The sequence below is a fragment of the Melospiza melodia genome, chromosome 3 (assembly GCF_035770615.1).
Source record: "Melospiza melodia melodia isolate bMelMel2 chromosome 3, bMelMel2.pri, whole genome shotgun sequence".
NCBI lineage: Eukaryota > Metazoa > Chordata > Aves > Passeriformes > Passerellidae > Melospiza > Melospiza melodia.
In genome coordinates, this window is record NC_086196.1 from 139,128,276 (window position 1) to 139,143,338 (window position 15,063).

General features: G+C 53.3%; 1 protein-coding gene across 1 annotated transcript in view; it reads right to left on the minus strand.

Moving 5' to 3' along the window:
• Positions 1-312: 312 nt before the first annotated feature.
• Positions 313-15,063, minus strand: part of SCARA5 (scavenger receptor class A member 5) — a 33,432-nt gene continuing 18,681 nt past the window's right edge. Inside the window, exons 6-9 of the mRNA XM_063153215.1 lie at positions 11,724-11,822; positions 5,577-5,639; positions 3,179-3,370; positions 313-1,928 (exon numbers count right to left, since the gene is read on the minus strand). Of these exons, the coding sequence (XP_063009285.1) occupies positions 1,792-1,928; positions 3,179-3,370; positions 5,577-5,639; positions 11,724-11,822 (491 nt within the window). The 3' untranslated portion in view covers positions 313-1,791. The remainder of the gene's footprint in view (positions 1,929-3,178; positions 3,371-5,576; positions 5,640-11,723; positions 11,823-15,063) is intronic.

Here is a 15,063-nt window from a genome sequence, read left to right on the forward strand (position 1 = left end):
TAAAACCCCATAAAATCCCCAAAAAACTCCACAAATCCCCATAAGCCCCCCTAAAACCCTATAAACCCCATAAAACCCCATAAACTCCATAACCTCCCATAAACCCTATAAAAACCCCATGAAACCCCATAAACCCCATAAACGCAAAAAAACCCCATAAACAAAAAAAAAAGCTCATAAATCCCAAAACCCCATAAAAATCCCAAAAAACCCCACAAATCCCCATAAGCCCTCCTAAAACCTTATAAACCCCATAAAACCCCATAAACGCAAAAAAAACCCCCATAAACCAAAAAAAAAAAAAACCATAAATCCCATAACCCCACCGGGAGAAAACCAAATCCTTTATTTCTCTGGGAACGATCCCGTTCCTGGGATCCGGGCTGGGATGCGGATTTGGGATGGATTTGGGGTCGTCCTTTTTGGGATCACCCCTGGCCCCTTCGGGATGGATTTGGGGTTTTCCCCTTTGGGATGGGTTTGGGATTTCTCCCCAGTCTCTTTGGTGTGGATTTGGGATTTTCTCTTTTGGGATGGATTTGGGATTTCTGCCCAGTCTCTTTGGTATGGATTTGGGATTTTCTCTTTTTGGGATGTGTTTGGGATTTCCCCTCCGGGATGGATTTGGGATTTCCTGTTTGGGGCAGGTTTGGGGTCAGTCCATTAGGGGGTGGATTTGGGGTCAGTTCCTGGCCCTTTTGGGATGGATTTAGGGTCAGTCCCTTGGGGTGAGCTCCTCTGGGGTGGGTTTGGGGTCAGCCCCTCTGGGTTGTGTTTGGGATTTCCCGTTTGGGGCAGGTTTGGGGTCAGTCCTTCGGGGCAGGTTTGGGGTCAGTCCATTAGGGGATGGATTTGGGGTCAGTTCCTGGCCCTTTTGGGATGGATTTGGGGTCAGGCCCTTTGGGGTGGGTTATAGAACAGTCCCTTGTGGTGGGTTTGGGGTCAGACCCTTTTGGGATGGATTTTGGGGTCATTCCCTTTTGGGGTGGGTTTGGGGTCATTCCGTTATGGGATGGATTTGGGGTCAGTCCCTTTTGGGGCGGGTTTGGGGTCATTCCGTTATGGGATGGATTTGGGGTCAGTCCCTTGGGGCGGGTTTGGGATTTTCCCTTCAGGATAGGTTTGGGGTTTCTCCTTTTGGGGCGAGTTTGGGGTCATTCCCTGGCCCTTTGGGATGGATTTGGGGTCATTCCCTTATGGGACAGATTTGGGGTCATTCCCTTGGGACGTCTTTGGGGTTTCCCTTTGGGATGGATTTGGGGTCATTCCCTTTTGGGGTGGGTTTTGGGGTCAGTCCCTATGGGATGGGGTGGATTTGGTGTCAGTCTGTCCGGTCGGTGTCAGTCTGTGCAGTTGGTGTCAGTCTGTCCAGCTTGTGTCAGTCTGTCTGTTCAGTGTCAGTCTGTCCGGTGTGTCAGTCTGTCCGGTCGGTGTCAGTCTGTCCGGTTGGTGTCAGTCTGTCCTGCTGGTGTCAGTCTGTCCTGTTGGTGTCAGTCTGTCCGGTTGGTTGGTGTCAGTCTGTCTGGTCGCTGTCAGTCTGTCCGGCCGGTGTCAGTCTGTCCGGTTGCTGTCAGTCTGTCCAGCTGGTGTCAGTCTGTCCGGTTGGTCGGTGTCAGTCTGTCCAGTTGGTCGGTGTCAGTCTGTCCGGTCGGTGTCAGTCTGTCTGGCTGGTGTCAGTCTGTCCGGTCAGTGTCAGTCTGTCCAGTCGCTGTCAGTCTGTCCGGTTGGTTGGTGTCAGTCTGTCTGGCTGGTGTCAGTCTGTCCGGTTGGTGTCAGTCTGTCCGGTCGCTGTCAGTCTGTCCGGCAGCGCACTCCGGCGTCCTCGGCGTGGCCGCAGTTGGTGCGGCCCCACCCCGAGAAGCTGCAGAGCTCCAGGGACTCCTCGGTGCCCGTGCAGGACACGTCGTCCATCCAGATCTTCCCCGTGCCTGCGGACGGACACACGGACACGGACGGAATTACAGGGATGTCCCCAGGACAGAATTACCGGGATCCCACAGGAGCCATTCCTGAAACCCGAGGAGACGTTCCCCGGGATCCTGATGACCCATTCCCGAATCCCACAGGAGCCGTTCCCGAATCCCACAGGAGCAGTTCCCAATCCTACAGGAGCCGTTCCCAATCCCACAGGAGCCGTTCCCAATCCCACAGGAGCAGTTCCCAATCCCTCAGGAGCAGTTCCCAATCCCTCAGGAGCTGTTCCTGAATCCCACAGGAGCAGTTCCCAATCCCACAGGAGCTGTTCCAAATCCCTTAGGAGCCGTTCCCAATCCCACAGGAGCTGTTCCCAATCCTGCAGGAGCAGTTCCCAATCCCACAGGAGCCGTTCCCAATCCCTCAGGAGCAGTTCCAAATCCCTCAGGAGCAGTTCCCAATCCCTCAGGAACTGTTCCCAATCCCGAATCCCATTCCCAATCCCATAGGAGCCATTCCGAATCCCAAGGAGACGTTCTCAAATCCCACAGGAGCTGTTCCCCATCCCAAATCCTGTTCCCAATCCTGAATCTCGTTCCCAATCCCGAGGAGCCATTCCCAATCCCAAATCCTCTTCCTGAATCCCGTTCCCCATCCTGAATCCTGTTCTCCATCCCGAATCCTGTTCCCAATCCCGAGGAGCCATTCGCAATCCTGAGGAGCCATTCGCAATGCTGAGGATCCGTTCTCAAATCCCACAGGAGCTGTTCTTGATCCTGAATCCCATTCCCAATCCTGAATCCCGTTCCCAATCCTGAGGAGCCGTTCCCCATCCCGAATCCCATTCCCAATCCCGAATCCCATTCCCCATTCCAAATCCCATTCCTGGTCCTGAGGAGCCATTCCCAATCCCAAATCCCATTCCCAATCCCGAATCCCGTTCTCGATCCCAAATCCCGTTCCTGAGGAGCCGTTCCCCATCCCAAATCCCATTCCCAATCCCGAATCCCGTTCTTGATCCCAAATCTCGTTCCCAGTCCTGAGGAGCCGTTCCCCATCCCGAATCCCATTCCCAATCCCGAATCCCGTTCTCGATCCCAAATCCCGTTCCTGGTCCTGAGGAGCCGTTCCCCATCCCGAATCCCATTCCCAATCCCGAATCCCGTTCTCGATCCCAAATCCCGTTCCCGGTCCTGAGGAGCCGTTCCCCATCCCGAATCCCATTCCCGATCCCGAATCCCGTTCCCGTTCCCGTTGTTGGCACCTTGTCCGAAGCGCGCCATGCGGAAGACGTCGGCGGCGCCGGGGTAGCCGAGCATGCGGCACGCCACGTCCCCGTCCCGCCCGTCCCAGCCGTCGTCGCACACGGAGCCCCAGCGCCGCTCGTGGAAAATCTCCAGGCGCCCCTCGTGGGCCCCGGAGCCGTTCACCAGGCGCACCGAGCCCTCCGAGGGAACTGCGGGACGGACAGAGGGACATCAGGATGGACAGGGGGACAGTAAACGTGGGGACAGGAGCCGTTCACCAGGCGCACCGAGCCCTCCGAGGGAACTGCGGGATGGACAGGGGGACAGTAAACATGGACATGGGGACAGCAGGATGGACATGGGGACAGTAAACATGGACATGGGGACAGCAAATGTGGGGACAGCAAATGTGGGGACGGGAGCCGTTCACCAGGCGCACTGAGCCCTTGGAGGGAACTGCGGGATGGACAGGGGGACAGTAAACATGGATATGGGGACAGGAGCCGTTCACCAGGCGCTCCGAGCCCTCGGAGGGAACTGCGGGACGGACAGAGGGACACCAGGATGGACATGGGGACAGTAAACATGGATATGAGGACAGTAAATGTGGGGACAGGAGCCGTTCACCAGGCGCACCGAGCCCTCTGAGGGAACTGTGGGATGGACAGAGGGACAGTAAACATGGACATGGGGACAGCAGGATGGACAGGGGTACAGTAAACATGGACATGGGGACAGCAGGATGGACATGGGGACAGTAAACATGGACATGGGGACAGCAAATGTGGGGACAGCAAACGTGGGGACGGGAGCCATTCACCAGGCGCACCGAGCCCTCGGAGGGAACTGCGGGACGGACAGGGGGACATCAGGATGGACATGGGGACACCAGGATGGATATGGGGACAGTAAATGTGGCCCCTGGAGCCATTCACCAGCCACACCGAGCCCTCGGACGGAACTGCAGGATGGACATGGGGACATGGGGACAGTAAACATGGACACGGGGACAGGAGCCGTTCACCAGGTGCACCGAGCCCTCTGAGGGAACTGGGGACACCAGGAGGGACAGTAAACGGGGACATGGGGATGGCAGGATGGACATGGGGACAGGAGCTGTTCACCAGGCGCACCGAGCCCTCGGACAGAGCTGGGGATGGCAGAATGGACATGGGGACAGTGAACATGGACATGGGGACAGCAAATGTGGGGACAGCAAATGTGGGGACAGGAGCCGTTCACCAGGCGCACCAAGCCCTCGGAGGGAACTGGGGACACCAGGAGGGACATGGGGACACCAGGAGGGACATGGGGACAGCAAACATGGACATGGGGACAGGAGTGGTTCACCAGGCGCACCGAGCCCTCGGACAGAGCTGGGGATGGCAGGATGGACATGGGGACACCAGGATGGACATGGGGACAGGAGACATTCACCAGCCGCACCGAGCCCTCGGATGGAGCTGGGGACACCAGGAGGGACATGGGGACAGCAGCCAGGGGGGTGGGGACAGCAGACATGGCGATGGGGACAGCAGCCAGGGGGACAGCAGCCGCACCGAGCCCTCGGACGGAGCTGCGGGATGGCAGGATGGACAGGGGACAGCATCGATGGGGATGTCAGCCATGGGGACAGCAGCCATGGCCGTGGGGACAGCACCCATGGCGATGTCGTCCATGGCGGCGTCAGCCGTGGGGACAGCAGCCGGGGGGCATCAGCCACCAGGGACAACAGCCCTGGGGACAGGAGCTGTGGGGACATCAGCCGTAGGGACATCAGCCATGGGGAAAGCAGCCAAGGGGATGTAACCCATGGGGATGTCAGCCCTGGGGACAGCATCCACGGTGACATCATCCATGGAGAACATCATCCATGGTGACGTCATCCAAGGTGACATCATCCATGGGGACATAATCCATGTGACATCATCCATAGTGACATCATCCATGGTGACATCATCCATGGTGGCATGACCCATGGTGACATCATCCATGGCGAACACCATCCACAGTGATGTCACCCACAGCGATGTCATCCACGGTGGAACAATCCATGGCAACATCCCCAGGGATTGTGGCATCTCAAAGGGATGGTGACGTCATCCAAGCTGACATCATCCAAGCTGACGTCATCCATGGTGGCATCTCCAGGGATGGTGTCCCCAGGGATGTCCTTGGGATTCCAGGGGGAATGTCCCCAGGCTGGGATGTCCCCAAGGAGCGACGTCCCTGGCATTCCATGGGCAATGTCCCCAGGCTGGGACGTCCCTGGAATCGCAGTAGAACCCCGGGATGGTTTTCCCAACATCAGGAATTCCTCTTTCCATCAGGAATTTCCCCTCCCCGGGCTCCCAATTCCCAAAAATCCCCCCAAATTCCGCGCCGGGGTCTCCGTGGGGCGCGCCCGGAACTCACCGGTGCCAGCGGCCGCTCCTCGGTCCCCCCGGTCCCCCTTGTCCCCCTTGGGGCCGCGCTCGCCTGGGAAGAGAGGAGACGGAGTTTGGGGGTGCACTGAGCCCCCCACAGCCCCCAGGAATTCCCAGAAATCCCCAGAAATTCCCATAAATTCCCAGGAATCCCCATCCCTCTTTGATACCCCTGAACCCCCATAAATCCCACTAAATTCCCATAAATTCCCATAAATCCTCATTAATCCTCCAATCCCTCTTTGATGTCCCTGGACCCCCATAAATCCCCATAAATCCCCATAAATCCCCATAAATCCCCAGGAATTCCCAGGAATTCCCATCCCTCTTTGATTCCCCCTAGAAATCCCAATAAATACCCAGAAATTCCCAGAAATTCTGGGAAATCCCCATCCCTCTTTGATGTCCCTGGACCCCCAGAAATTCCCAGAAATCCCCAGGAATTTCCGTAAATTCCCAGAAACCTTCATCCCTCTTTGGTGCCCCTGGACCCCTAGAAATCCCAATAAATTCCCATCAGTTCCCAGAAATTCCCATCCCTCTTTGGCCCCTCCAGACCCCATAAACCCCCCCAAAACCCCCTCACTCCCAATATCCCATTTCCCATCCCTGCTCCCAAAAATGGGAAATCCCAAAAATCCTCTGGCGGAGGGAGGACAAAGGCCTGGCGCTCCTGGAATTCCTGACTGCAGATCCCATAAATCCCATCTGGATTTTGGGATGAAATTCCCAATTTGGGGGTGGAAAATCTCGTTTGGGGCTAAAAACGCCTCATTTGGGGGTGGGCTGGGAATTCCCAAATCCCTGAGGGAGCGCCAGGAAATCATGGAATGGTGTCCATGGTAAAGGGCGATGCCAGGGGGGATAAACATTCCTGCCCCTTTGATATCCTGGGAATTATTCAATATTCCAGTCATGGCTTAATATCCCGGGAATGATTCAATGTCCCAATTATGGTTTAATATCCCGGGAATGATTCCATATCCCAATCATGGTTTGATATCCTGGGAATGATTCAATATCCCAATTGTGGTTTAATATCCAGGGAATGATTCCACATCCCAATCATGGTTTAATATCCCGGAATGATTCCATATCCCAATCATGGTTTAATATCCCGGGAATGATTCCATATCCCAATCATGGTTTAATATCCAGGGAATTATTCCATATCACAATCATGGTTTAATATCCAGGGAATGATTCCATATCACAATCATGGTTTAATATCCTGGGAATTATTGAATATCCTGGGAATGATTCCATATCCAAATTATGATTTAATGTCCTGGGAATGATTCCATATCCCAATCATGATTTAATATCCTGGGAATGATTCCATATCCCAATTATGGTTTGATATCCCGGGAATTATTCAATATCCCAATCATGGTTTAATATCCCAGGAATGATTCAATATCCCAGGAATTATTCAATATCCCGATCATGGCTTAACATCCCAGGAATGATTCAATATCCCAATTATGGTTTAATATCCTGGGAATGATTCAATATCCCAATCATGGTTTAACATCCCGGGAATGATTCAATATCCCAGCCATGGTTTGATATCCTGGGAATGATTCCATATCCCAATATTGGTTTAATTTCCTGGGAATTATTCAGTATCCCAATCATGGTTTAATATCCCAATCATGATTCCATATCCTGGGAATGATTCCATATCCAGTCATGGTTTAATATCCCGGGAATGATTCCATATCCTGGGAATGATTCCATATCCCAATCATGGTTTGATATCCCGGGAATGATTCCATATCCTGGGAATGATTCCATATCCCAATCATGGTTTGATGTCCCGGGAATGATTCCATATCCCAATCATGGGTTGATGTCCCGGGAATGATTCCATATCCCAGTCATGATTCCATATCCCGGGAATGATTCCATATCCCAATTATTGTTTAATATCCCGCCAATGACCTCACTAACGAGCTCGGACATTCCTTGGCTCTCCCGGCGCCTCCTCCTCCCTCATTCCCGGCTTTTCCAGGCCCGGATTTGCCGATCCCGGCTTGGCCAGGCCTGGCCCGACCCCAAGGAAAGGCTCGGGGATGCTCCAGGAACAACAAACAACGCCCGAAAACGCGGGAGAAAGGAAAACACGGGATGGGAAACGATCCCAACAGGGCCGAGCCGGGCAGGAAATTCCCGCCCGTTCCCTGGGAGAGCGGGATCGCTCCCGCGGGCTGTGTGGGACGGAGCTGATGGGATCCAGATGGAAATTCCCGGGAACGGGGCCAGGGATGCGGCTCCCGCCTCAGGATGGGGTCGGGATCACGGAGCGGCCCCGGCTGCTCACGTCCAGGAATCGGGATTGGGAAGCGGCAATTCCGGGTTTTGGGGGATTCGTCCCCAAAATGGGGTGGGGGAAAGGGTGGCGTGATCCCAGGAATTCTGGGATTCTGGGATCAGGGGCACTAAGGATCCATCCTGAGGGATTTTTATGGAATTTGGGGGAGGAAAAGGGAAGGGAGACCCTTCATGAAGTCCTGAATTCCCAGAGAATCCCTGGATGCCAAAATTCCTTCTCAAGGGGGAGTTGGGATAGGGCTGGATCCAATGGCAGTCTGGGAGAGCTGGGAATGTGCAGCTGGATCAGGGAAGGATCCAGGGAATCCTTGGAGCCGCTTCCCCATCCCAAAGGGGCTCCAGGAGAGCTGGGATTTGGGCAAGGGCTGGAGGGGCAGGAGGCAGGGAATGGCTTCCAGTGGGAAAGGGAGCTTGGGATGGTGGGATCTGGGAAGGGATTCCTGGCTGGGCTGGAATTCCAGAGAATCCCTGCAGTGTCCCAGGGGTGGATTTGGAGCACCCTGGGATGGTGGGAAGTGTCCCTGGATGGGATTGAAGGTCCAGGGATCCCATCCCAAACCATCCTGGGATTCCGGGATCAAGGACACTCAGGATCCATCCCAAGGGATTTTTATGGAATTTAGGGATGGAAAAAGGAAGGGAGACCCTTCCTGGAGTCCTGAATTCCCAGAGAATCCCTGGATCCCTGGCAGTGTCCAAGAGTGTATTTGGATCACCTTGGGATTGTGGAATGTGGAAGAGGATTCCCATCCTGAAATCCCAAATCCCCAGCTTTTCCCGGTGTCCGTCACCGCTCCGAGAGCAGCAGCAGCAATCCGGGAATGCCGGAATGGTTTGGGTGGGAAGGGACCCTCAATCCCACCCCATTCCAGCCCCGACACCTCTCGCTATTCCCGGGGTGCTCCAACCTTTCCTGGGACACTCCCGGGGATCCGGGGGCAGCCACAGCTTCTCTGTTCCTTCCTTCCTTCCTTCTTCCTTCCTTCCTTCCTTCCTTCCTTCCTTCCTTCCTTCCTTCCTTCCTTCCTTCCTTCCTTCCTTCCTTCCTTCCTTCCTTCCTTCCTTCCTTCCTTCCTTCCTTCCTTCCTTCCTTCCTTCCTTCCTTCCTTCCTTCCTTCCTCTTCCTTCCTTCCTTCCTTCCTTCCTTCCTTCCTTCCTTCCTTCCTTCCTTCCTTCCTTCCTTCCTTCCTTCCTTCCTTCCTTCCTTCCTTCCTTCCTTCCTTCCTTCCTTCCTTCCTTCCTTCCTTCCTTCCTTCCTTCCTTCCTTCCTTCCTTCCTTCCTTCCTTCCTTCCTTCCTTCCTTCCTTCCTTCCTTCCTTCCTTCCTTCCTTCCTTCCTTCCTTCCTTCCTTCCTTCCTTCCTTCCTTCCTTCCTTCCTTCCTTCCTTCCTTCCTTCCTTCCTTCCTTCCTTCCTTCCTTCCTTCCTTCCTTCCTTCCTTCCTTCCTTCCTTCCTTCCCCCTCTTCCTTGCCCCTTTTCCTTCCCCCTTTCCCCATCTCTCCCCTTTTCCCTGGAATTTTCTGGTGGGAATAACTCGGTGACTCCGGTGTTGGGGCTGGAGAAGATCCCAAAAATGGGATCCAACTCCCTGAGGGCCTGGAGGGAGCCTCAGGGCTGGGACAGAGCCGGGAATTCGGGAAAAGCCTCTCCCGCTCCGTCCTGCCCGGTGCCTTCCCCCAGCCACCATCAAAGCGTTCCAGGCATTTTCCCATCTTTTTTTGGGGGATTGGGCACAAAATGTAGGCCCAGACACAGTGACAGAGACCCTCAGCTCCTCCCACGGATCCACAGGGATGGACGGATCCCAAAATCTTGGGAAAAGCCCCAGGAGAATCCACCAATCCCATTTTTCTGGGTGGAAGCAGGTTGTGCCTCCGTGAACATTCCCAAAAATCTCCACCCTGGGGATGTTCCGGAAGGAATCTTCTCTTATCCCCCCGAATTTATCCCAAAATTCCGATCCCAGCTTGGATTTTTCCCACTCTTCCTTCTTGAGTGCATTCCCTGCATGACGTTTTCCATGGAAAAGTGGGGAGGGTGGGCGTGTCCTCACTTCCCAGGATAATTTTTCCCATTTGGAAATGAGGAAAGAAATTCTCCACTGGGGTGATTTTGAGGAAAAATCCATCGAAAAAGGGAAAACACCAAAGAGGAAAAAGACTTGGGAATCTGCCCTTCCTCTGCCAGGTTGGAGCCGCTCTGGGAGAGGTTTAAACCTGGAATTTTCCATGAGGAGGCTCCTGCACACCCAAAAACCCATCCCAGGATTCCTGGGATGCAATTCCCGAGGAACCGAGGGCTCCTGCCAAGTCCTTGGAGAAGGGTCCTGCAGAAATCTGGGATTTAAGGCAAAGCTTGGCTTTGGATCCGTGCCCAGGCCCGGGTCTGTTTCCCATAAATTCCAGAGAATCCCATAAACTGCCCGAGCGCTGCCAGGGGGGCTGGAATTCCAGTGGAAAAGGGGTCGGATGAAGCTCTGGATCCGACATTCCCGATCTCCCCAGGGGAGGGAGGTGGGGATGGATTTTTGCGGTGGGGGACACGTTGGAGTGGGGACAGCACGGATCCCTGGGATGGGGACGGGACCCGGGAATGGCTTTGGGGTTTTCATGGAATTGCTGAGGTTGGAAAAGCCCTGAGGGACCATTGAGACCAGAGGTGGAGCCCCCATTCCCGGGGGATCAAAATCCGTGGGAATGTGGCACTCGGAGATGTGGATTGGGGTGGGAATGGTTGGACTCGGAGAGCTTTGCCAGCCTCAACAATTCCACGATTCTTTTCTGAGCAAATCCGGCATCGGGCCCGCAAATCCCAACCCAACCAGCCGGGGACTTTTGGGATCATTTTCTGCATTTAAGGAGCTCTCGGCATGAACCAGTGAGGAAATCCCAACATTCCTGGTGCTCCAGGGATGTGTCTGGGGCTTTTCCAACCTCCTGGAGCAACCGGGGATAGTGGGAGATGTGGAAGGGCGTGGAATTTGAGGATCTTTAAGGTCCCTTCCAAACCAATCCCAATTCCAATTTCAATTCCAATCCCAATTCCAATCCCAATCCCAATCCCAATCCCAGTCCCAATCCCAAACCCAGTCCGAATCCCAGTCCCGATCCCAATCCCAATCCCAATCCCAGTCCCAATCCCAGTCCCAATCCCAATCCCAATCCCAATCCCAATCCCAATCCCAATCCCAATCCCAATCCCAGTCTGAATCCCAGTCCCGATCCCAATCCCAATCCCAATCCCAGTCCCAATCCCAGTCCCAATCCCAATCCCAATCCTCTCCAGGTGTCTGTTCCCTACAACTCCCAGCCCTTCCCAGGGTGTTTTCCCTTCCAGCCTCCCCAGCAGGAATTTTGAGGCACAAAGAGCGTTTTTTGGGGTTTTCAATCCCGGTTTTGGTTGCAGCTGGGAATTTCCCACCCCAGGTGTCCTGGGACAGCCGTGTCCCGCTAAATCCCGACTTCCTACTCCCACAGTTTTCCTGGGAAGATGGGAAACCACAGCAGGCCAGGAACGCCCCAGAAAACACCAGGAGATCATTCCCAAATCCCTGCCGAAGCCCCATGGAATGAGAGGACATCCCAAATCCATCCGTTCCCTCCGCAGTTGGAGCAGGAATTGTTGGGATTCCCAATTGTTGGCAGTTGGAGCAGGAATTGTTGGGATTCCCGTTCCTCCAGGAGATCCGGGTGGTTCCCGAGCCAGAGGATGTCCCGGTCCCACTCCCAGGGCTCTGCCCCCCATCCCGGGATCTCCAGAGCCCGTCTGATCCCGGATTCCCGCCCGGAATTCCGCGTCCGTACCTTTGAGCCCCCGCATTCCCGCGGGGCCGCGCGGGCCCAGCTCTCCCGGGTCCCCCTTCAGTCCGCGCGGGCCGGGCAGTCCCCGCTCCCCGGGAAGGCCTGGAATGGGGAGCAGGACACCAAATGAGCCAATTCCAGCAGAATTCCACATTCCCGATGCGGATTGTGAGACCCCAGAGAGTCCGCCCCATGCTGGGAAGGATGAAAGTTTGACCAGAAAGTCTCACAGATATCTGTGCTTAGCAGAAAGACTTTTAAATGTAGAATCTGATGAAGGAATAGAGATGGAAGCAAGTTTTGATAAGAATAAAAGAATTGCTGAGCCAGTCTCACTGGATAACCAAGGAGGCAAAGGGTGTGTGAGTTAGAAGGGGTTTGTATGGCTTAGAGCAAAGGATAAACCCACCCCAAACAAGGAGATGTTTGTACCAAGCAGAAAAATAACACAGGCAAAAAGTAGAAAAAAGGTCTCAGAATTTTCCATTGCAAGAAAACTGAAAAACAACTTCTAGCTTAAACTGCAATGCACTGACTGTTAGTGACAGAACAGTAACATGAGTATGGTAATTACAGTAGTTATGATTGGCTGTAGGTGATAGTTAAGGAGTAGATTCGTTCTACTGTATTAAGATGCTCAGCAAAGAAAAGTATATAATGCATTGTAACCAAAAGAAAAGTATAGAATGCATTGTAACCAAAAATATATCATGCATTGTAACCAAAAGAAAAGTATATAATGCATTTGTAGCCAAAAGAAAAATATGTAATGCATTTAAACCAAAAGAAAAGTATATAATGCAATGTAAACAAAAATATATAATGCATTGTAACCAAAATAAAAGTATATAATGCATTTGTAACCAAAATAAAAATATAAAATGCATTGTAACCAAAAATAAAAGTATATAATGCAATGTAACCAAAAGAAAAGTATATAATGCATTGTAACCAAAAGTATATAATGCATTTGTAACCAAAAGAAAAATATATAATGCATTATAACCAAAAGAAAAATATGTAAAGGATTTGTAGCCAAAAGAAAAATATATAATGCATTGTAACCAAAAGAAAAGTATAGAATGCAATGTAACCCAAAGAAAAGTATATAATGCAATGTAAACAAAAGTATATAATGCAATATAACCAATCCCAGATTTTATCCCTCATCCTGCAGTGGCTCAAATCCCAAAAGCTGAAAACAATCAGGAGCCAAGACAATGGGAACGAGGAATTGTAATGGAAAAATAACAGGGGGGAAAAATGCCTGGAGCCCTGCATCCCTCACTTCGGCTCTTACAGTCCCATCCTTTCCTGCGCTTCCCTGGGATCCAGGAGGGATTTATCTGGGTGCTAAGGAATTCCTGAGCATCCTTAGGCTGGGATGGAGCCAAACTGGGCTCCAAAGCTGGAGATCAAGGGAGGGAAAGCAGGATCCATCCCGAGGAATTGGGATGTGTCCCCCGTGAGCCCCAGGTCTCCGGGATCCATGTTGTCCAAGGGGGTGGATGTTTGGTGGAGAAGGAGGCAGATGGAGTACCCTGGTGTGAGCATTCCCCACCTCTGGGAGGTGGGCATTGGGCTGGAGTTTGGGAATTCCTTCACAGGGGACACATCCAAACCTTGGAGGTGACCTCCATCCACCTGAGATCTGGATCTGGATCTGGATCTGGACATGGACATGGATCTGGACTAGACCTGGATCTGCTCCTGGACCTGGATCTAGATCTGCTCCTGGACCTGGACCCAGATCCTGGATCTGGTCCAGGTCCCAGACCTGAACCTGGACCCAGATCTGGATCTGCTCCTGGTCCTGGACCTGGCTCTGGACCTGGATTTTGACCTGTATCTTTATCCGGTCCTGGATCTGGATCTGGTCATGAACCTGGTCCTGGACCTGGATCTGGTCTTGATCTTCAACCTTGACCTGGGCCTAAACCCAGTTGTGGATCTGTTCCTGGACCTGGTTCTGATCCTGAAACTGGACTTGGATCTGGGTCTGGATCTGAAATCTGGACTTGGGTCTGGACCTGGATCTGCATCTAGTCCTGGAGCCCAGCTTGGTCCTGGACCTGGATCCAGGTCTGGTTCCAGGGTGGAGGGAGGGAGGGACCCTGTGCTGGAGACGGGATCTGCTGGGACCTGGGGATGATCCCATGGGATCGATCCATGCGGGATTCATCCCGAGTCTGAGCTGGGCTTGGATCCAAAGCTCCACCAGGATCTAAGCCTGGTCTGTCCCTGTGGAGGTTCCCCGGCACCGCTGCTCCTGCCCTGCCTGGGCCGGGCTTTTCCAAACTTAGCCATGATTTTCCTCCGGTTTACGAGGAAAAAAATCCTCCAGGAGGAATTCCAGCCCTGGCTCCAGCAGGGATTGTCCCCAGCTCCGATCCTTCCCTGCTGTGTCCGTCCCCAGGAGGGATCGGGACCTGGATTTCAGCGGGATGGGGGCAGGAGGGTGGATTTTCCATGGAAAAGGGGATTTTCCATGGAAAAGGGGATTTTCCATGGAAAAGGGGATTTTCCAGCGATACACCTGAGCCCAACCTTCTCAGATCCAAAGGGTGGTGCCTGCATCCCGAAAAACTCCAGGAAAAGACTTAAAAATCGTGGCTCTTCCCGAAGGTGAACCCTCCTGGGATTGCTTTGTTTTTCTGTTTGAACAAGACAAAAATGGGGAACAAAAAAAAGGAAAACCGAGGAAAAGAGCCAATATAATTCCGAGGGTTATTACACCCAAGAAAAACAGCCACGAGTCCGTCAGTGCCAGAAATTCCAGCTGGAGGGAGCAGGAACGCGGGCAGCTGGAGGGGCTGGCCCAGGCAGATCGGATTTCCAGGCTGGCTCTGCCTCGCTGGGCTGGGCCGGGGAAGGAGCGATCCCAAAATCCCAGGGTTTGAGCCCAAAGCAGCCCCAGCAAGGTCACAGGGCCTCAGAATCCTTGGAGCAGAGGATTCCAGGCATGGATCTGGATCTGGATCTGGATCTGGATCTGGGGCTGGATCAGAGTCTGGGTCTGAGTCAGGGTCTGGTTCTGGGTCTGGATCTGGATCTGGGTCTGGATTTGGGTCTGGATCTGAGTCTGGATCCAAATCTGGATCTGGGTCTGGGTCTGGATCTGGGTCTGGATTTGGGTCTGGATCCAAATCTGGATCTGGGTCTGGATCTGGATCTGAGTCTGGGTCTGGGTCTGGATCTGGATCTGGATCTGGATCTGGGTCTGGGTCTGGATCTGGATCTGGATCTGGATCTGGGTCTGGATCTGGGTCTGGGTCTGGATCTGGATCTGAGTCTGGGTCTGGGTCTGGGTCTGGATCTGGGTCAGGGTCTGGGTCTTGGTCTG